General features: G+C 47.6%; 1 protein-coding gene across 5 annotated transcripts in view; it reads right to left on the bottom strand.

Moving 5' to 3' along the window:
* Positions 1-4,773: 4,773 nt before the first annotated feature.
* The window catches only part of PVR (PVR cell adhesion molecule), a 28,838-nt gene continuing 12,066 nt past the window's right edge, over positions 4,774-21,545 (bottom strand). The window contains exons 4-8 of one of the 5 annotated variants that reach the window (XM_064293787.1): positions 20,258-20,375; positions 17,472-17,620; positions 16,487-16,606; positions 9,803-9,843; positions 4,774-8,696 (exon numbers count right to left, since the gene is read on the bottom strand). In XM_064293787.1, coding sequence (XP_064149857.1) covers positions 8,553-8,696; positions 9,803-9,843; positions 16,487-16,606; positions 17,472-17,620; positions 20,258-20,375 — 572 coding nt within the window. In that variant the 3' untranslated portion in view covers positions 4,774-8,552. The other 4 variants (XM_064293788.1, XM_023543152.2, XM_064293789.1 and 1 more) reach the window with 4 other exon arrangements.

The raw sequence follows: 21,545 nt of genomic DNA, 5'->3' as shown, positions 1-21,545 counted from the left end.
CACACGCAGATGAGGATGGCCATGTGACCACGACAACGGAGGCGGATGAATAGGCAAGAAGAAAGGAATGCTGTCTTAGTCACCTAGTGTTGCTATAACAGAAATACCACAAGTGGATGGCTTTAACAAAGCTAAGTTTATTTTCTCACAGTAGACTAGGCTAGAAGTCTCAATTCAGGGTGTCAGCTCCACAGGAAGGCTTTCTATCTCTGTCAGCCTTCTCATCAATCTCCCAGACTAGGAGCTTCGCTGCTCAGGAGCCCCGGGTCCAAGGACGTGCTCTGCTCCTGGCACTGCTTTCTTGGTGGTATGGGGTCTCCAGCTCTCTGCTTGCTTCTCTTCCTTTTATCTCTTAAGATAAAAGGTGGTGCAGGCCACACCTCAGGGAAACTCCCTATACATTGGATCAGGGAGGTGATCTGAGTAAGGGTGGTGTTACAATCCCACCCTAATCCTCTTAACATAAAATTACAATCACAAAATGGAGGACAACCACACAATACTGGGAATCACGGCCTAACCAAGTTGATACACACATTTTTGGGGGGACATAAGTCAATCCATGACAAATGCCAAGGGTTCCCTGCAGCCACCAGAAGCTAGGAGACAGGCATGGAACTATTCCTCCCCTAGAAGAAACTGACGCAGCCAAGACCCTGGTTTGGACTTCTAGCCTCCAGAACTGTGAGACAATAAATGCCTGTTCTTTCAAGCCACACACTTGTGGCATCCTGTTATGGCTGCCCTACCACAACAGCCAACAGCAACAACTACTACTCTGGATTTTCATGTAACCTGCAGCCCACCAACACACAGAGTGGGAATAGTTTTAACACGTGCCTTAAAATCTTAGAGGCTACACTTATACACTGCTGGTGGGAATGTAAAACGGTACAACCACTTTGGAAATCGATTTGGCACTTCCTTAAAAAGGTGGAAATAGAACTACCATAGGATCCAGTAATCCCACTCCTTGGAATATATCCTAGAGAAATAAGAGCCTTTACACGAACAGATATATGCACACCCATGTTCATTGCAGCTCTGTTTACAATAGCAAAAAGACGGAAGCAACCAAGGTGCCCATCAACGGATGAATGGCTAAATAAATTGTGGTATATTCACACAGTGGAATACTACGCATGGTTAAAGAAGCGAGGAATCTGTGAAACATTTCATAACATGGAGGAACCTGGAAGGCATTATGCCGTCCTATGGGGTCACTATGAGTCGGGATTGACTTGACAACAGTGGGTTTGGTTTTGGTTTTTGGGTGCATAAAGAAACTCACCAGAAAGTAGTCAGTGCATAAGTAACTCACCATGGTTATCTGTGGTGCAGCAGGGAAACAGCACGGTGTGGTAGGCAGAATATGGCGCGTGCGGTAGGCAGAATATGGCGCACGTGGTGAACACACTTGGCTGCAAACCCCAAGGCTGGAGGTCTGAGCACTCAGAGGTGCCTCAGGAGAAAGGCCTGATGATCTACTTCTGAAAAGTTAGCCATTTGCAGGGCAACGGGTTTCTCTTTGTATATGGCCTTTCTGGCCCTGGGTTTGTAGTTCTGTCAGGATGATTTGCTAGGCCACAATCTTGCAAAGGGATCGGACAGTTTACCATCCAAATAAGTTGTGTAAAACCCTTGCAGGGATTGGACAGTTCACTATGCAAATAAGGTGCCTGTGCCTACTGAGGGGATTGGTCAGTTTGTGTTCTTGGTGGGAGGAGTAGGCTTATAAAAGGGCTAGTCCCACAGAGGTTGAGAGGTAGCTCACTACCATCAAGAAAAAGAACCCGGAGTGAAGCACATCCTTTGGACCTAGGGATTTTGTACTGAGAACATCGTAGACCCAGGAGAGAAAGAGCAAGTGCCAGATGGCTGCAGTAGACTCGGTGACACTCGGAGCAAGAGAGTTGAGTGCCTTTGGGCAGGAGGCTTGCTAGTGCAGTGGGGTGCCTCTGGGGGCTTGACAGCGAAGCCAAAAAAGCTGTAACACAGGCCTGAGCGAGGGCTGGCCGCAGAGGCCAGGCCAGAACAGCTGAGAAGCATGGTCTGCCTGCTGGCCCAGCTGAGAAGGAGCTGAGATCTGAGAAGGAGCTGAGACCTGAGAAGGAGATAAGAGCAGTATTGGCTGGAAGCTGTCCTGATTGAAAAACTGTATCCTGTATCCTGAGTTGTTCCTGTTACTTCCAAGATGATCTTGATCCTGAGTTGTAGCTTGTTACTTCCCTGATAAACCACAAAATAATGAGTATACCCTGTGAGTTCTGGGTGGCCACTGCAATGGATTATCAAACCCAGCAGAGAAGTCGAGAGTGTCGTGGGAGGGGCGGCTGGTGTCAGAACTGGTAAAATGGTTGGAGGGTGGAGGTATGTCTGACTTCCACCTCATGGGAACCAGCTTTGGGCTGATCTTGACTCTCTTCAGTCCGCTTGAAGTTAGAGAATTTCTGACGCCTCAACTTTTCTACTACGGGCAGTCAGTCCCCAGGTTACGAAACGTCCAACTGACGCACAACCTGTAGTTACGAACTAAACCCATGAAGCCTATTATATTAAAAATTTGGGGGTACACACAATGGTTCCTAATAACAAATGGGTGCTACTTCGCCGATGCATCAAAACATTATTATTATGTTAAAGATGTTTTAGTCTATCTGTGAGACAGATTGGGTTAACTGTGCTAGTGGCCGAACAAAAGAGCTGTTAAAAGATTACCATCTAGAAGTTGGGTAAACAGGAACCCACCCTGTCAACATGAGATAAGATTGTAACAACTCATGAATTACTACCTCCTTCTTAGTGTTTTTCTAGCTCCTTCCTCCTTTACAGGTTCCACATGCACAGAAGAACAAAGCGTGACCGCTGTTTAACCTTCCTTAGCCCTCGGAAGATGGTGATGTAGTGCCAAAGATCAAGCGCGCTTGCACTGTATCCCATAATAAGCGATGCCAAGGGCTGCTGAGAGGACTCCATCTTGAATATCAGCAGGTTCCATCTTGGATTCCACATGCTTGGGCAACCTAATTAACATGCACTACCATTCTGAGAAGTACTCGCCCCTTGAAAGAAGCCCACTAAATATTCATTACTCTATTGTCTCCACCGAACCCATATAAGGCCTAGCCTTGTGTCCCTTTTCCAGTCAGTCTTTTGGAGAGGCTTAGATCCCCGCTGACTCCTTGTGTTGGACTCAAGCAAAATAAAGCTTGCTGAAGATAAAGTTTGTCTTTAGCGTGTATTCTTACTCAGGAAAAGACAAGGATCCCTTGGTAACATCTGGAAGCATTTCTTTAATGTTTTTAATGCATAGAAAGGTACGACATATACTATATAAAAAAAAAAATAGACTAAGACAAACATTTGACTAACTGACGGTAGATACATACCGTTCCCAATGACAAATTCGACTTAAAGACAGACTCGCTCCTAATCCCGGGACTGCCTCTACTACAGCATTGAAAATCCTATGGAGCACAGTTCTACTCTGACACACATCGGGTCACCATGAGTCAGAACTAACTAGATGGGAACTGGCTTTAGAAGTCCCTGGGTTAAACAGTTAATGCTAACTGAAAGGTTGGTGGTTAGAGTCCACACTTTACCGCAAATTGCGGGTTTGAGCTGCCTGCTGCAAAGCCAATAATACTGAGACAGCAGGAGGTAAGCGGTAAGAAGGCTTTTTTGGATACCGGTATTCAAGAGACAGAGCGGGTTAAATTTCTCCCAAATTCTGTCTGCCCTAAAGGGTCGATGGGAGGGTTTTATATTGGGAAGATCAGGGTTACCTAATGTTTTGAGCGCATAGTCCACAGATGGTCTTATACATCACAAAACAACTACAAAAACTCTTTATTAAACTAAAGATAAACATGTCAGGCACCTTGGACTCTAATCGGTATATTTGTAACAGGCTGAAAAACTCTCATAAGAATCTCTCAGCTCGTGGGCCTGTTTTGCCAAGTCCACTATGGCTGAGATAGGGAGCAAGAAAGAAAGCCTTCCTGTCTGTTTGCAGGCTGAAGGCCATTTCTCAAGAGAACAAAGAAAGGAGAAGAAAGACCAAGGCCACAGGAGCTGAGAAAGCTCCGCACCCCTTTGGAAGAGACCAGTGCAGCTGGTGCAATTAAAAAAATGTTTAGAGATTACTTAGAGCGTCATTATGGCGTTAGTCATGTCAAGCTCTCAATCACCTATTTGGAATAGGGGAAACTGTTGTAAGGTATTAGGGTGTTTGTTATGTTTAAGGGTGGAACAGGCTGCTCAGCTATATTTTGAACAGAGCCTGCACCATTTTCCAAGGACTAGAGATTAATCACAGCTTATACAGCTATATTAAAACAAATGAGAAAATATATTCTCCCTAATATTAAAACACTAAAGAAAAAGCATTTTCACTACTTCACACAGAAGTGTCTCGGGACACAGGCCTGGTGATCTACCTCCGAAAAATCAGCCACTGAAAGCCTTACGGAGCACAGTTCTACTCCGACACATACGGGGTTGCCGTGATCAGGGTCGGCTCCGTGGCAGCTAGTACTGGAACGAGTCTCTGGCACCTGTGAATAAGTTACCTTACGTGGCAAAGGGGGACTTCGCAGATGTAATTAAATAAAGGATCTTGAGATGGGGAAGGTATCCTGATAATCCGGGTGGGCCCTAAATGTATCACAAAGGTCCTTAACAGGGAAAGAGGGAGGCGAGATGGTCAGAGGGAGAAGACAGAAGCCGGGGCGGGGGGGGGGGGGGGTGGCGACAACAGGATGTGGGGTCATGAACCGATGTATTTGAGCAGCTTCCAGAAGCTGCAAGAGGCAAGGGCAGACTCTTCCCTAGAGCCTCCAGAGGAACCAGCCCTGCTGACACCTCGGATTTATCCCTGTAAGTCTCATTTGCAGGAGAAAGATGTGGCAGTCTGCTTCTGTAAGGGTTACAGCCTTGGAAACCCTATGGGGGCAGTTCTACTTTGTCCTACAGGGTTGCTATGAGTTGGAATCAAGTCGATGGCAACTCTTTTTTAGACTTATTTTGGATTTCTGACCTCCATAATGTCAGCCATGCGTTGCTTAACATCCACAGTCCAAAACCAAAAACGAAACCCAGTGCCGTCAAGTCGATTCCGACTCATAGCAACCCTATAGGACAGAGTAGAACTGCCCCATAGAGTTTCCAAGGAGCGCCTGACGGATTCAAACTGCCGACCCTTTGGTTAGCGGCCGTAGCACTTAAACACTACGCCACCAGGGTTTCCCACATCCACAACACGTCCTGTGAAATAGGATGTTATGTGATTTGGGCGTTTGTGAACGCCATGTGATGGATGGCGATCCTTTCAGGCATTCATTTCCAGAATGAGGTTTCATCCATATTAAAAATTTGCTGGGATAAATAACCTCCCTCTACCACAGTTAGTTTATCTAAGTTTTCAGTAAGTTCTTCTGCCTCCTTTGCATAAGCATTCTCAGGCTCAACACTCATTTTCACATTATGCAGCAAAAAACGTTGTTTGAAGCGTTGAACCACCCAGAGCTAGCACTAAACCCAATACCGTAGTCTGGTCCTGCTTATCCCTTAAGCATCTCGAACGAGCTTTGTGCCTTAGCAATGATTGTCTTCGGTCTGTGTTTGGTCCTCAATCCGTGTCATTAGCAATTTCTTCCTATCTGATATAGGTCCCTCTCAGATTTTTGTTAGCCTTGCAGCTTTCACTGAAGCCGATCCTTTAACAGCTGGGAGAGTTTTTTCTTTGTTTTTGAGGACTGTCGTGATTGTCAAGTGTGACATGCTTAAATCTGCTACGTCCTGTTCTCTGATAGGGATTTCTGAACCCTGTTATAAGCTTATGGGACCTCAGATATATATGCGGTTAGATGTTGCCCAAACGGACGTTACGTGAAGCGTGACCGTTCAAGGGAATAAATCTTCATTGTTTTTTTTCTGTTTTAAGCGACTGTTTGTGGTAACCTGTTACTTCAACAGAAAACTAACAGAGTGCAAAAGATGCTTTTCTCTGATATTTTCTGATAACTTGATTTGCGGACGTTTATATGTTAGAATTCTGCCTTTCATGTGGGAGACCCTGACTTGACTTCTGCTCAACATACCGCGTGTGCAGCCACCACCCGTCTGCCAGCGGGGGCTTGCGTGTTGACAGGGTGCTGAACAGGCTTCAGCGGAGCTTCCAGACTAAGGTGGACTAGGAAGAAAGGCCAGGTGATCTACTTCTGAAAATCAACCAAGGAAAACCCTCTGGATCACAATGGTCTGACTCACAACTGATCAGGGGGATGGTTCATGTCTGGGCAGCGTTTTGTTCCGTTGTGCGTGGGGTCGCTGTGAGTCAGGGATGTCTCACCTCATAAATATTAAACACAAAAAAATAAAAAAAGACAAGCTCTCCTCATTTTCAGATGGTGTCTGAGAATTTTGCGGACTAGTATCTTTGGCTTTCTTGAGTCGGGGTCCCACTTCTACACATCCTGATTCTGTTCCACCCCTTGGCAGCCCACACGAATCTCAGCCCTCCTCGGTGCCCACAAAGCCCCTTTCCACACAGCCACCTGAGGTGTAATAAATAGGCTTTAATGAGAGGTGTTACAGGAGCCCTGGTGGTACAGTGGTTAAAGCTCTCGGCTGCTAGACGAAAGGTCGGCAGTTCGAACCTACCAGCTGCTCTGCGGGAGGAAGATGTGACAGTCTGCTTCTGTGATGATTATAGCCTTGGAAATTATATGGGGGCAGTCCTACTTCTACAACTCCCTACTCTGACCTGTAGGGTCACTATGAGTCGGAATCAACCCAGTGGCAGAGGGTTTGGGTTTGGTTACTGAGGTGTTGGAGTTTGGGGACGGACAAGGGTTTAGTGTCGCAATGAAACAACTCCCACTGGGCATGAGACATCCATGTCCCCAGAAGTCCCTGTGTGTGTCTCGCTGACACTGTGGGGCCCGCTGGCCTGTCACCCTGCGTTCCCCACCCCCGCTATCCTGCTGGCTCCTGTCTTTCCCCTCCCTCCTGTGTTCCACACTATTGTATCCCTTCTTGTTCCCTCCCACAGGCCAGCTTAAGCCTTTTTTCCATTTATGAACCTGGCCCAAGATCTTAGCTCTCTTAAGGTATTTTCTCAAACAGTCCTCTCATCAAGGTCAGAAACCTTTCCTTTGTCTAAGTAAACACACCAGTTCCATCTGAACTGCTCTGCTCCTGGGTTGTGGACCACATCCCCCTTGGACCAAGGTGACAAGCTGTTTTCATTCTCCTGGAATCCAGGAGACCCACCCAGGCCATCTGCCCTTTGGTGTCCTTCTGAGCCTTAAGCCTTTAAGGAACTGTTTTCATAAAGTCACCTTCATGTCAAACACTAGCCTAGTAGGCAGCTTAGTAGAGACTGTTTTGCCTTAGGCATGAGGCTCTTTTGGAGAATTATCTAAGTGCAGCCAGTTTTGAGGGGCAGGAACCCTGGGTCTGACTGGGAAGTGTATGGCATGTCCTTAGTGACTCCGTTTCTATACCTGCCTGGGACCCTGCACGTGTTCCCATGTCCTGAGAAATTAACGTAACAACGACCTAGAGAATCCCCTCTCACTGTCCCTCCTTTGGAGCAGAGCGCCTTTCCGAATTTGGTTTTGACGCAGCTGGATTCGAATCATATCTACTCACAATAAAGATATTCTGTTACACTAATTTTTGGTGTTTCTCTGCGCATTTAGATTTTTGACAAAGGGATATGGGTCCCATGCAGCTGGTGTTCCTGCTTGCTCAGTATCCCTTTCCCACTGTTTTGATAATGGCATCTTGCTTTCCTTGGTGGGTTAAAACGAAACAAAACAAAAAAAAACATTGCCATCGAGTTGATGATTCCGACTCATCGTGACCCTATAGGACAGGGTAGAACTGCCCCATAGGGTTTCCTAGGCTGCAATAAAGAATCCTCGGAAGCAGACTGTCACATCTTTCTTCTGTGGAGTGGCTGGTGGGTGCGAACCACGCTGACTTTTCAGTTAGCAGCTGAAAGCTTTAACCACTGTACCACCAGGGCTCCTTCCTTGGTGGGTTAATGAATCCCAGCACCCTGGCTGCAGACAGTCTCCAGGGGCCTGATTCTTGGCAGGATGGTGCCTGGAGATGACTGAGCTCAGTGACAATCTCCAAGTTCACGTGTATCAGTTCCTGCTCCGTGGACGGCCCCAGGCGGCTGCTTGGGTGCCCAGTTCCAGGCCCTCGATGTCTTCCAGTAACAAGCACCAGCTATTGTTTCTTGTAACCACAGAGATTCAAGTGATAGTAGAGATTTGGCAGCTCCAGGCCAGAGTCCAAGTTCTTACAAAAATTCTCTAGCAGCCGGAATGGTCTGTGTGGCTCGGTGTGCAATAAAAGATTAATCTTGTTCAAAGAAAGATTGGGCTCTTTGGCTCCTGGGCGGGGATCTCTAAGCCTGGAATATTCTGCCCAATGCGAGTGTCTTTGTTTGCCTGGAGGCTTTGGGCATTTCCAGTGGTCCATGGTATCAGTGTGATTTGTGGTGGGGATCTTGGATCTCTGAAGGGACATTCTCAAGGCCTGTCATGGAGATGGTGGCCATGGAGAGGGTCTTGGGTCCGGCCATTGAGGCCAGGTCCTTGCCAGCTCCATTCTCTCTCTCCATTCAGCCCTGATGCTGTCACCTCGTGCCATCTGTCAGCGGGTCCTAGGGAGAGCTGTTTTAAGGGGCCACAGATGAGTGGGAGACAGCCTGGAAGGCAGATTTTCAGACTTTAGCTATGAGGCCCTTTCAAGCAAAATCAAACAAAATCTAACTGCTGAAACCCAAATTGCCAACAGCTGTAGGCAGAGGGGATTAAGCTCTCGTTGCAGGTCCCCCTCCTTCTCCCTGGAAGCCAGGGTGGGCTTTTCAGGGTGTGGCTATTCTGGTGGGTGGGAGGGAAGCACCTATTGAAATGCAGATTCCTGGGCCCCATCACAGACCCACCAGCCCAGACTCTCAGATGGCATTTTAGCAAACTTTTACAGACCCTGCATTTTAGCAAACTCTAGAGGGAATTGACTCAGTGGCCGGAACAATGGGCTCAAGCATAACAGCGATTGTGAGGATGATGCAGGACTGGGCAGTGTTTCGTTCTGTTGTACACGGGATCCCTATGAGTGGGTACCAACTTGATGGCACCTAGCAACAACAACACAGGGGATTCTGGGAATCCTTGGGTGGTACAAATGGTTAAGTGCTGGGCTACTAACTAAAAGGTTGGTAGTTCGAAACTTGCCAGAGGTGCCTTGGAAGAAAGGCCTGGCAATCTGCTTCGGAAAGGTCACAGCCTTGAAAACCCTATGGAGCAACTCTACTCTGCACATATGGGGTTGCCATGAGTTGAATTGACTTGATGGCAACGGGTACAGGGGATTCTGTGGCATTTGTAAAGAATATCCAAAGTCGGTTGCTAGTGCCGTGATTAAAAGGTGCAGGTGGCCCGGAGACGTATGTCCCTTCCTTGGGAAACAAAAAAAAAAAAACCTGACTCATTGTGACTTATAGTGACCCTACAGGACAGGCTAGAACTCTCCTATAGGGTTTCCAAGGCTGTGATCTTTACAGAAGCAGAATGATACTTCTTTCTCCTGCAGAGTAGCTGGTGAGTTCGAACTGCCAGCTTTCCAGTTGGCAGCTAAGTCCTTTAACCACTGCACCACCAGGGCCCCTCCTCCTTGGGAAAGCCCCCAGCAATTATCTGTGGTTCCTGTGGACTGCACACACGTCCTCAATGCAACGCCCCCCTGCCCCCCCACCGGCCTCATCTCAAGCACTTACCACCCTGGCATTCGTGTTAGTACAGGCTGTGACATCCAGGCCTGGGGAAACAAGAGTGTCACGAATGAATGACAATGTTAGAAACACGGGCAGGGGACACTTGCTTTCAGGCATCCAAACCAAACCAAACCTGTGGCTGTCGAGTCAATTCCAACTCATGACGATCCCGTGTGTTACATAATAGAATTATTCCATAGGGTTTTCTTGGCTGTAATCTTTACAGAGGACCCCTGGTGGCGCAGTAGTTAAAGCACTCGGCTGCTAACCGAAAGGTCGGTGGTTCGAACCCACCAGTCACTCTGTGAGGGAGAAAGATGTGGCAGACTGCTTCCATAAAGATCACGGCCTTGGAAACCTTATGGGGCAGTTCTACTCTGTTAGGGTTGCTATGAGTTGAAATCAACTTGATGGCAATTTTTTTTTTTTTTAATCTTTATGGAATGGAGTCCCTGGGTGGCGCAAATGGTTAGGCACTTGGTGACTAGCCGAAAGGTTGGCAGTTAAAACCCACCCAGAGGCCCCTCAGGAGAAAGGCCTGCTGATCTGCTCCCAAAAGGTCATAGCCTAGAAAACCCTATGGAGGCAGTGCTGCTCTGTAACACATGGGGTCGCCACGAGTTGGGATTGACTCGATGGCAATTAATTTGGTTTTTGGGGGTAATCTTTATGTAAGCAGATTACCTGGCCTTTCTTCCATGGCGATGCTGGGTGGGTCTGAAACACCAACCTTTAGGTTAGCAGTCTAGTGCGGATCATTTGTGCCATCCAGGGACCTTTTAGGTTTCAGAGGCCCTAAAATTCTGAGTACTGGCTCTGCTACTGACATGCAGGAGCTGTTGCCCTTACAGGTTTGGAGTCTGTAATACAGGGCTGGGTATATGCTCTTTAAGGGTTCATTCATTCAGTTATTCACTCGACTACTGTTTACTGAGGCTCTGGAACCCAACAGTGGCCAAGTTCAAATCCCAGCTCTGCCCTTTAGGCTCTGTGTGACCTTGGGCAAGTGACTTAACTTCTCTGTGCCTCAGCTTCCTCAACCATCAAACAGTGACTTATTCAATCGTTTGTTTATTCAGCAAATATAAAATGTCTGCTTTGTGGCCAGCATGTTCTTGGGGCTGGGGATATAGCCACGAACAAAACAGACAAAAATCCTTGCTCTCATGGAGCTTATGTTAACAGTAATAACGGTGATGATGGTGGTGATGGTGATAACGACAATAGCAAATAATAGTAACTTACATACACCATCGGGCAAATCTGCTGCAAAAGACCTCTTTAAAGTGTTAAAAGGCAAAGATGCCACCTTGAAGACTAAGGTGCACCTGTCCCAAGCCATGGTCTTTTCAATTGCCTCATACGCATCTGAAAACAGGGCAATGAATAAGGAAGACCGAAGAAGAATTGATGCCTTTGAATTGTGGTGTTGGTGAAGGATATTGAATATACCATGAACTGTCAGAAGAACGAACAAATCTGTCTTGGAAGAAGTACAACCGGAATGCTCCTTAGAAGCAAGGATGGCAAGACTCATGTACTTTGGACATGTTATCAGGAGGGATCAGTCCCTGGAGAAGAACATCACGCTTGGTAAAGTAGAGGGTCAGAAAAAAGAGGAAGACCCTCAATGAGATGGAGTGACTCAGGGGTTGCAACAATGAGCTCAAACATAGTAACAATTGTGAGGATGGCGCAGGACCAGGCAGTGTTTCATTCTGTTGTACATAGGGTCACTATGAGTCAGAGCCAACTCGATGGCACCTAACAATAACAACAACAACATACACCAAGTATGTGGCTTACAGTGTGCCAAATTCTGTGCTAATTGCTTTACCTGTGGTATTGGGTACAAAAAAAACCCAAACACATTACTGTCCAGTTGATCCCAACTCCTGGTGACCCCGTGCATTACAGAATCGAACTGCTCTGTAAGGTTTTGTTGGCTGTCATCTTTATGGAAGCAGATTGCCAGGCCTTTCTTCCATAGCATGGCTGGGTAGGTTTGAACCACCAACTTTTAGGCGCAAACCATTTGCACTACCCAGGGGCCTTTTCCATTATCATGTAGAGTTACTCCCATTTTACAGGTGAGGAAACAGCCATAGAGGCAGTGATTTGCTCATGGTGACATAATTAACAAAGCAGTAGAGTGAGGGCTCAAATATGGGCCATCTTGCTCTGGAACTGACACGTTAATCACTCAGTAAACACTTCCCTGAGTGTCTCCTCTGTGCCTAGCCCTGTGCTGGGTGGTTTTGAGGAGACTGAGGTGACCTGCCCTTAGAGGGCTCAATGTCCAGTGGGGGAGACAGACCTGTCCCCACACACTGATGTCCAGAATGGGCAAGGCTGGGGTGGGAGAGCCCCAACAGGGTGCTTTCCCTATCCTGGGGGATCAGGGAGGTCTTCTTGGAGGAGGAGGCATCTAGCTGGGATGTGAGGAGGCACTCGTATTTAGTGGCTGAGGGAAAAAGCCTTGCCACCAACAGACAGACATTCTACCCCTGACTCAGCCACTTTCGAGCTGCTTGGGCCTTTGGCAAGTCACTTCACCTCTCAGAGAAAATATTTCCTCATCTGTAAAATGCACTCACAGGAAGACCTGCCTTGCAGGGGGGATTGTGAGTATTCAAGGAGGTTGCACACATAACATGCTTGGCATGTCGTAAGTGCTCAGTGAAATGTAGCTTTTCTGATTATAGAATTAGCTGAGGGACTTGGCCAGGAGGTGCCGTGGAGGAGGGTGCTCCAGGCAGGGGATGGCTGGGGCAAAGCCCTTGAGGTGAGTGTGGGATTGAAGCATATCCAAAACAGGTCCTGCAGACAAAGGACTCTGGGATTGAGCAACAGTGGTTAACCAGACAGTAACCTGTTCCATAGTTAGACAGGGACATTAACCAAACTCCCCTTTCTTCTCTCCCCAGAAATTAATAGTTACTGGAGCCCTGGTCCTTGGAAACTCTATGGGGCAGTTCTACTCTGTCCTACAGAGTTGCTATAAGTCAGAATTGACTCAATGGCAACAGGTTTGGTTTTCTTTGGTTTGGAGTCCTGGTGAAGGATTTTATGGGCAAAATGCTGAATGATGTAGGAAGCATAAAAAGAAGATGGAAGTAATACACAGAGTCACTATACCAAAAAGAATTGGTTGACGTTCAACCATTTCAGGAGGTAGCATTTGACCAAGAACTGATGGTACCGAAGGAAGAGGTCCAAGTTGCACTGAAGACATTGGCAAAAAACAAGGCTCCAGGAATTGATGGAATGCCAATTGAGATGTTTCAACAAACGGATGCAGTGCTGGGGGTGCTCACTCGTCCATGCCAAGAAATTTGGCAGAGAGCTACCTGGCCAACTGACTGGAAGAGATTGATATTTATGCCCATTGCAAAGAAAGGTGATCCAACCAAATGCGGAAATTATCGAACAATATCATTAACACCACATGCGAGTAAAATTTTGCTGAAGATCATTCAAAAACAGTTGCAGCAGTATATCGACAGGAAACTGCCAGAAATTCAAGCTGGATTCTGAGGAGGACGTGGAACCAGGGATATCATTGCTGATGTCAGACGGATCCTGGCTGAAAGCAGAACATACCAGAAGGATGTTAACCTGTGTTTTATTGATTATGCAAAGGCATTTGACTGTATGGATCATAACAAATTATGGACAACATTGTGAAGAATGGGAATTCCAGAACACTTAGTTGTGCTCATGAGGAACCTTTACATAGATCAAGAGGCAGTTGTTCGAACAGAACAAGGGGATACGGATTGGTTTAAAGTCAGGAAAGGTGTGCGTCAGGTTGTATTCTTTCACCATACCCATTTAATCTGTATGCTGAACAAATAATTTGAGAAGCTGGACTATATGAAGAAGAACGGGGCATCAGGATTGGAGGAAGACTCATTAACAACCTGTGTTATGCAGATGACACAACCTTGCTTGCTGAAAGTGAAGAGGACTTGAAGCACTTACTGATGAAGATCCAAGAGCACAGCCTTCAGTATGGATTGAACCTCAACATAAAGAGAACAAAAATCCTCACAACTGAGCCAATGAACAACATCATCATAAGCAGGGAAAATATTGAAGTTGTCAAGGAGTTCATTTTACTTGGATCCACGATCAACACCCATGGAAGCAGCAGTCAAGAAATCAAACGATGCATTGCATTGGGCAAATCTGCTGCAAAGGACCTCTTCCGAGTGTTAAAAAGCAAAAATATCACCTTGAAGACTAAGGTGCACCTGACCCAAGCCGTGGTGTTTTCAGTTGCTTCATGGGCATGCGAAAGCTGGGCAATGAATAAGGAAGACCGAAGAAGAATTGAAGCCTTTGAATTATGGTGTTGATGAAGAATACTGAATATACCACGGACTGCCAAAAGAACGAACAAATCTGTCTTGGAAGAAGTACAGCCAGGATGCTCCCTAGAAGCAAGGATGGCGAGATTTTGTCTCACATACTTTGAACATGTTAGCAGAAAGGATCAGTCCCTGGTGAAGGACATCATGCTTGGTAAAGTAGAGGGTCAGTGGAAGAGAGGAAGACCCTCAGCAAGATGGATTGGCACAGTGGCTGCGACAATGGGCTCAGGCATAACAATGATCATGAGGATGGTGCATGACTGGGTACGGTTTCATTCTATTGTACGTAGTGTCGCTAGGAGTCGGAAGCGACTCGATAACATCTAACAACAACAACAACAGGAGCCTGGGTGCGAGAGAAAGATGTGGCAGTCTGCTTCCCTAAAGTTTGTTCTTGTAAAGATTACAGCTTTGGAAACCCTATGGGGCAGGTCTACTCTGTCCTATCGGGTCACTGTGCCTTGGACTCAACCTGACAGCAACGGGTTTTGGTTTTGGGTTAACTGCCTTGAGGAAATCCAACCATCACTTAGCAAAGAAAAGGCCCTAGGACCATTTCCCCAGTGGTTTCCAGACTTTGCTTTCCCTACTCTTTCTCCTAAGGTCCCCCCATCACATCCTTTCCCCTTTGCAATCCACCCGCTCTGAGGACGTAAGCGTTAGAGTAAAGGCCCTTGGTGTGTGCCCATATTACAACCCAGGTAATTGTCAGCGCTCCTGGTGGCTTCACTGAGGGATCCTGCGCTGTCCTTGGTACATGAGTTTCTCCTTATGAAAAACTCAAACCCGTTGCTGTCAAGTTGATTCCGGGTCATAGTGACCCAATAGGACAGAGTAGAACTGCCCCATAGGGTTTCCAAGGCTAAAATCTTTTTCTCATGGAGTGGCTGGTGGGTTTGAACCCATGAGCTTTTGGTTAGCAGCCGAGCGCTTAACCACTGTACCACCAGGGCTCCTTTCTTCCCTCTTTATTAAAAGCCTTTAGCCCAATCAACCTGGCTTTTACTGTCTCTTTTTTTTTTTTTGGAATCTGAGCTAAACTTCTCTAAGGGCTTCTTGAGGCTCCTTTACCTTCTTCCCTGCCCCATATGACACCAGCCAAGGAACCAGCAGCCTGGACTGATGGCCAGGAAGGACACTATCTGTGAGAAGGCACCAGGCCCTTTAAGAGCTGGGGACCAGGGTGCCAATTCCTGTCACCTCCTCCTTCCCGAGAGCAGTTAGGGAGCCACTCCTGAGCAAGGTGGATGGGGAAAAGCTGAGGGGTTAAGTTTACTCCATCCTCTATCCATCGGGGTGGGAGAGTCCCTGTCACTCAGATTAAAAGCCAAAATTCTTACCTTGGCCTTTGAGGCCCTATGCCATCTGCCTCTGGTGTCTAAATATTGACAAAATGAACCAATAAACCCAATGAATAAGACTGCCTGGTCATAGTGTCCTCATCTGTAAAACGGGGGAGACCCCATGTATCGGGGTGAGGGTTCAATGAGAGCCTGCCCTGTGAAGGGCTTAGCACAGAGTTGGGCACATAGTAAGTGCTCAAGTGTTATGGACTGAATTGTATTCTCCCAGATATGTGTTGAAATCCTGGGCCCTATACCTGTAAAAAGGAGCCCTGGTAGCGCAGTGGTTAAAGCACTTGGCTGCTAACCAAAAGGCTGGCAGTTCGAACCCACCAGCTGCTGCGCTGGAGAAAGATGTGCCAGTCTGCTTCTGCAGACGTTTACAGCCTTGGAAACCCTATGGGGTCTCTATGAATTGGAATCGATTTGATGGGAGTGGGTTTGGTTTGGTTTTTTAATACCTGTGAAAGGAGCCCTGGTGGTGCAGTGGTTGAGGGCTTGGCTGCTAACCAAAAAGTCGGTAGTTCAAATCCACCAACTGCTCCTTGGAAACCCTGTGGGGCAGTTCTACTCTGTCTAATAGAGTCAATATGAATTGGAATTGACTTGATGGCAATGGGGTTTTTTTTGGTTATACCTATAAAAAGGAGCCCCGGTGGTGCAGCGGTTAAGTGCATGACTGCTAACCAAAAGGCTGGCAGTTAGAACCCATTAGCTTCTCCTCGGGAAGGAAGATTTTGCCGTTAACTCCAAGGTTGGGCGGTTCGAGTCCATCCATAGGCACTTCAGAAAAAAGTCCTAGTGATCTCCTTCTGAAAAATCAGCCATTGAGAATGCTGTGGGCACATATGTTCTACTCTGACACACAGGGGGTTGCCTGCAGCTGGAGATGACTAGACAGCAACCACCGGGGCATTGCTCATTCATGGCAGACAGGCAGGGGACATGCCAAGGAGAAGGGGACTCACACTTCCTTTTAAACACCAGGAAATAAAGCAAGAGTGCCACCGGAAGCAGGAGTGCCAAAACCAGGGCAGTGATCCTCGAAGCCTTTATGCCTAGGTGTGACTGTTCCCCAGGAGGTCTGTCTGGAAGAGAAGAAGGAAGCAGGTATTTAGGTAGGAAGACTTTTTGGTTTTCACCGTTCCAGGAAATATTACCCCTTATTCTTGCAAGGGCACTCTGTATTTCCTTTAGGAAGCTACCATTGTGTCTCCCTTAGTTTATATGGTTTGGGTGGACCTGACCCACCCTCTGGTTCCCAGGAAGGGGTTTTTGCTCAGTTCTGGCCAATCAGAGCATTCCATTCTCCCGGGCTGCAGTGATTGGTACATAGGTGGGCTGTGACCTAAGTTGGGCCAATGAGAATTGGCTGTGGGACTTTGGCTAGTGCTACTGAAAGTAGTGTGTTCTTTCCCTGGGGAAACTAAGTTGGTGGAATGTGAGCCTGTAGTTGTTGAGGGCCATCTTGCCTCCCCAAGGGTGAAAGTCTGTCTGAGCATAAAGCCAGCATAGAGAAAAGAGGAGACAAGAGATGTGAAGAAAAGTTCCTGGGTTCCACGGAGGGAGCACCTAGATCTAGCCATATCTGAAGGTGCTTTTTTAAATAAAGTCGCTTCTTGACTTGGACTACTTTGAGTAGTGCTCTGTCAATTGCAATTGATAGAGTTCTGCTTAATAAGTTGAAAAGGTCTTTCTGAGTCCCTGGAGAGGAGGCATCCCATAACTACCCCAGCCTGTGTTTGGGGGTGTGTGTGTGTCCAGGGGCCAACGTTACAGATCTTGAGTTAAACAGAAGAGTAAAGCTGACCCTGTTAGCCCTTTCATGAGGGAATCAGGGGAAGGATGGGGGTCAAAGAGCACTCTTGTGGCTGGGGATTCTTCCTCAAAGGGAATCCTGCAGCTGCCGCCTACTTTGGTCCCTCTGTTCTTCCCACCTGGGGAGCTCCTCACCTCTGACCAGGACAGTCAGCTCTGCTTGGCCAGTCTCTATGGCGTTGGAGACACTGCAGATAAAAGTCGTGTTGATTGACTCGTCCACAGTATGGATCAGGAGCTGGTGGCCCTGGGGCACAGCAGAGGGAGGCAGGCGGCCCATAGTCCTGGGAGAGACAGGCAGGTGAGGAGGTAGCCTCTCCTGGAGGCCTGGAGTGACAGGTGATTGAGCACCCACTATGCGCCAGGAACACAGAAACCTTCACGGCATCTATGATGTAAGTTGAGGGCAACCCTGGATTCCTCTTTCTCTCACACCCATGTTTAACCACCAATTGTAGTCAAGTTGATGCCGACTCATGGTTGCCCTATGTGTGTCAGAGTAGAAATACTCCATAGATTTTCATGGCTGTGAACTTTTGGAAGCAGATTGCCAGGCCTTTCTCCTGAGGTGCCTCTGGGTAGGTTCGAACCACCAACCTTTTGGTTTGTAGTTGAGTGCTTAACTGTTTGCACCACCCAGGGACTTCTGGGTGCACCTGACCCAAACCAAGGTATTTTCAAGAGCATCATATGCATGTGAAGGCTTGACAATGAACAGGGAAGACCGAAGAAGAATTGAGGCCTTTGAGTTGTGGTGTTGGTGAAGAACATTGAATATACCATGGACTGCCAAAACAATGAACAAATCTGTCTTGAGAGAAGTAGAACCAGGATGCTCCTTAGAAGCAAGGATGGCGAGACTGCGTCTTGCATACTTTGGGCATCTTTTCAGGAGGGATCAGTCCCTGGAGAAGGACATCATGCTTGGCAGAGTACAGGGTCAGTGGCAAAGAGGAAGACCCTCAACGAGATGGACTGACACGGTGGCTGCAACAATGGGCTCAGGCATAACAATGATTGTAAGGATGGTGCAGGACCAGGTGGTGTTTTGTTCTGTGGTACATAGGGTCACTATGAGTCGAAATCGACTCGATGGCACCTAACAACAACAGCAAAAAACAAGGAACTCCTGCCCATGTCCAAGGCATCATCAATTCCTGTTGACTCCATCTTTAAAAGCTATCTAGAACCCAACTATCTTCAGTGCCCCCATGGCCACCACCCTGGTCTGATCCATCTACCTTCTGGGCCACTGCAGTTGCCTCCTCACTAGGCTCCCTGCTTCCATCCTCAGCCCCCTTCCCAACTCTGTCCCCCCCACCCCAGCAGCCGGGGGACCCTGTTAGAACCCAAGTCAGAGGCCGGCCCTCCTCTGTTCAGATCTATTCTGTAATGCATGTGGTCACCATTTGTTGGAACTGACTTGATGGCAATGTGTTTGTTTGTTTCATCAATACTTGACCTTGTTTTGGAGTACTGGTGGCCCAATGGTTAAGAGCTCAGCTGCTAACCGAAAGGTTGGCAGTTTGAATCCCCCAGCTGCTCCTTGGAAGCCCTGTGGGGCAGGTCTACTTTGTCCTATAGGGTTGCTATGAGTCGGAATCGTCTCTACAGCAATGGGTTTTAAGCTTGTTTACTGTGTTTCTGCTTAAAGGCGCCATACTTGGTATACACTGTTGAGTCATTGACCTTGAACTCTCAGCCAGCAGCGCTGTAACTCCTGCCTGAACAAAGCTTATCTAACACATGCATTTTCTCCCTAAGGCGTATCACAGCACTCCTGCCCTTAGAAACACCAGATGGCCACTGCGCTTGGAGACATTTTAAACAGTGAAATCTCCACCAAAAAGCACAAAAATGCAACAAAAATGGCACTAAAAAAGACCACAAAAAAGACAAGTTTTGGCAATATGAGGGCGGAAACAATGGCGGCGTGTCAGGCAACTTTAATTTCTGTGTTATAGACGTGTTGGTGCGGCTTTCCAGTATTGAATTTGGGGTTACAAAAACATTTTAGCAAGTGGGTGAATTTGAGGGGTCCTGGTGGCGCAGTGGTTAAGCGCTTGGCTGCTAACCAAAAGGTCAGGGGTTTGAAACCCACCAGCAGCTCCACAACAGAAGGATGTGGCAGTCTGCCTCCATAAAGATCACAGCCTTGGAAACCCTCTCGGGCAGTTCTACTCTGTCCTGTAGGGTCCCTATGAGTTGGAATTGACTCAATAGTAATTTTTTTTTGGTGGCACAATGGTTAAGGGCTTGGCTGTTAACTGAAAGGTTGGCAGTTGGAACCCACCCAGCTGCTCCTCGGGAGAAAGACCTGGTGATCCCATAAAGATTATAGCCTAGAAAACTCTATGGGGCAGTTCTATTCTGTCACATGGGGTTGCTATGAGTCGGAATAGACTTGATGGCACTTAACAAAACAACAGGTGAATTCGCCAATAAGGAATATTTTGAATGGTGAGGATCGTCGGTATGGGGGCCCGACTTTCTTCCTGATCTGTAGCCCAGGTATGGCAATAGTGCTGACTGTGCAAGGTGCGTGGGGTCACACGGATGAGGGCACTAAGGACTCAGGACACAGCGAGTATTCAGCAAAGAGCAGGTATGTTGAGGATCCTGGGCTAAACCACCTCATAAAGTCGGCAAATGCAAGACAGAAATTTTATGGGGGCCTGAAGTCAACCTCTCTCCCCTTCCTCCCTCAGACCCAGGAGTCCAGGTCCTCAGCCCCCTCCTCCCTCAGACCCAGGAGTCCAGGTCCTCAGCCCCCTCCTCCCTCAGACCCAGGAGTCCAGGTCCCCAGCCCCTCCCCCAGACCCAGGAGTCCAGGTCCCCAGCCCCTCCCCCAGACCCAGGAGTCCTGACCGCCAGCCCTCTCCTCCCTCAGATCCAGGAGTCTAGGTCCACCCAGGACTCACGTGTTCCACATATATGCTGTGGGTTTTGGGTTGCTGCGTGCGTCACAGCTCAGGTTGACATTATTGAGGCCGAGGTACCAGCTGTCATTGTACCCGGAGATGGAGACCTCAGGGGGGTCTGGGGGAAATGGACACACAAGCTCAGAGATGGGGAGCCCTCAGAGGGCCTAACGTCTGTAGCACTGATGTCACATCAAGGAAAGGCCTCAGAGGGTTTGGGGAGCTGTTCAGATATGAGGATGCCTGTGAGGCATCTGAGGCAATGGAGATTCCTCAGAGAGCAGAACCTGGGAGCCCTCTGCAGAGTGGGGGCTCAGCTAGCGGGCACAGAGAGGGCTTCTCAAAAGACCTGCCTTTCTTTATTGTTTTCCTGGTGTGTCTTGGTGTCCCATGAGAAAAGGCCTCTTGGACACTCCCAACACGCAGAGCACATTCAAGGCTCTGACAAGTCCTGCAGGAAAGAGGCCTCGGTGACCCTGCTTCTGCCTGCTGCTTATCCACCCTACACACAATGGGCAGGGAAGACTTTTCAAAGTCCCCAGGGGAAGACCAGTGAGACAGTTTTTTTTTTTTTTGATGGGGGGGTCTTCTTCCCTCAGGCCCAGTGACAATGTCAAAGGGGGTCCAGTGAAGACAGTGCCTGAGGGAATCAATGTAGCAACTCCTTGGGGGGAGTGATCAATATAGACAAAGACAGGCGGGACAGTAGGGACAGGGTCCAGAAGAGCCTGTGTAGACATTATCGATTGACTCAGTGTAGATAGTGTTGGGAATGTTGAGTGGATAATGTTGGGTAGAAGAGTGAGTTCCCCAAGGCAGCCAGTGTTGAAAATGCTGGAGGGTGGGCACAACACCAACATAGAGCGTGTCCAAGAGAACTGGTGACATTAACACAGGCTGTGTGTATGTATATAAGTGTGTAGACAGTATTTGGATGAGGCAATGTGGACAGTATGGGAGCTTAGTCTAGATCTGGGCTGTCCAATATGGTGGCCACTGGCCACATGTGACAACTGAGCACTTGAAATGTGACTGGTTGGAGAGACACAGAGGATTTCGAAGACTTACTATAAAAAAATGAACGTAAATAATCTCAATTATAAGTGTAAAAAGTGATTTCATGTTGAAAGAATGCTATTTTGGATATACCGAGTTAAATAAAATATACTATTAAAATGAATTTTATCTCCCTTTTTTTTTTTTTACTTTTTTAATGGGACAGCTACTAGAAAATTTAAAATCACATATGTAGCTTGCGTTCTATTTCTACTGGATGGTGCTGGTCTAG

Source organism: Loxodonta africana, chromosome 11 (assembly GCF_030014295.1).
Source record: "Loxodonta africana isolate mLoxAfr1 chromosome 11, mLoxAfr1.hap2, whole genome shotgun sequence".
In the NCBI taxonomy this organism is placed as follows: Eukaryota; Metazoa; Chordata; class Mammalia; order Proboscidea; family Elephantidae; genus Loxodonta; species Loxodonta africana.
This window is presented reverse-complemented; position numbering and strand designations above follow the sequence as displayed.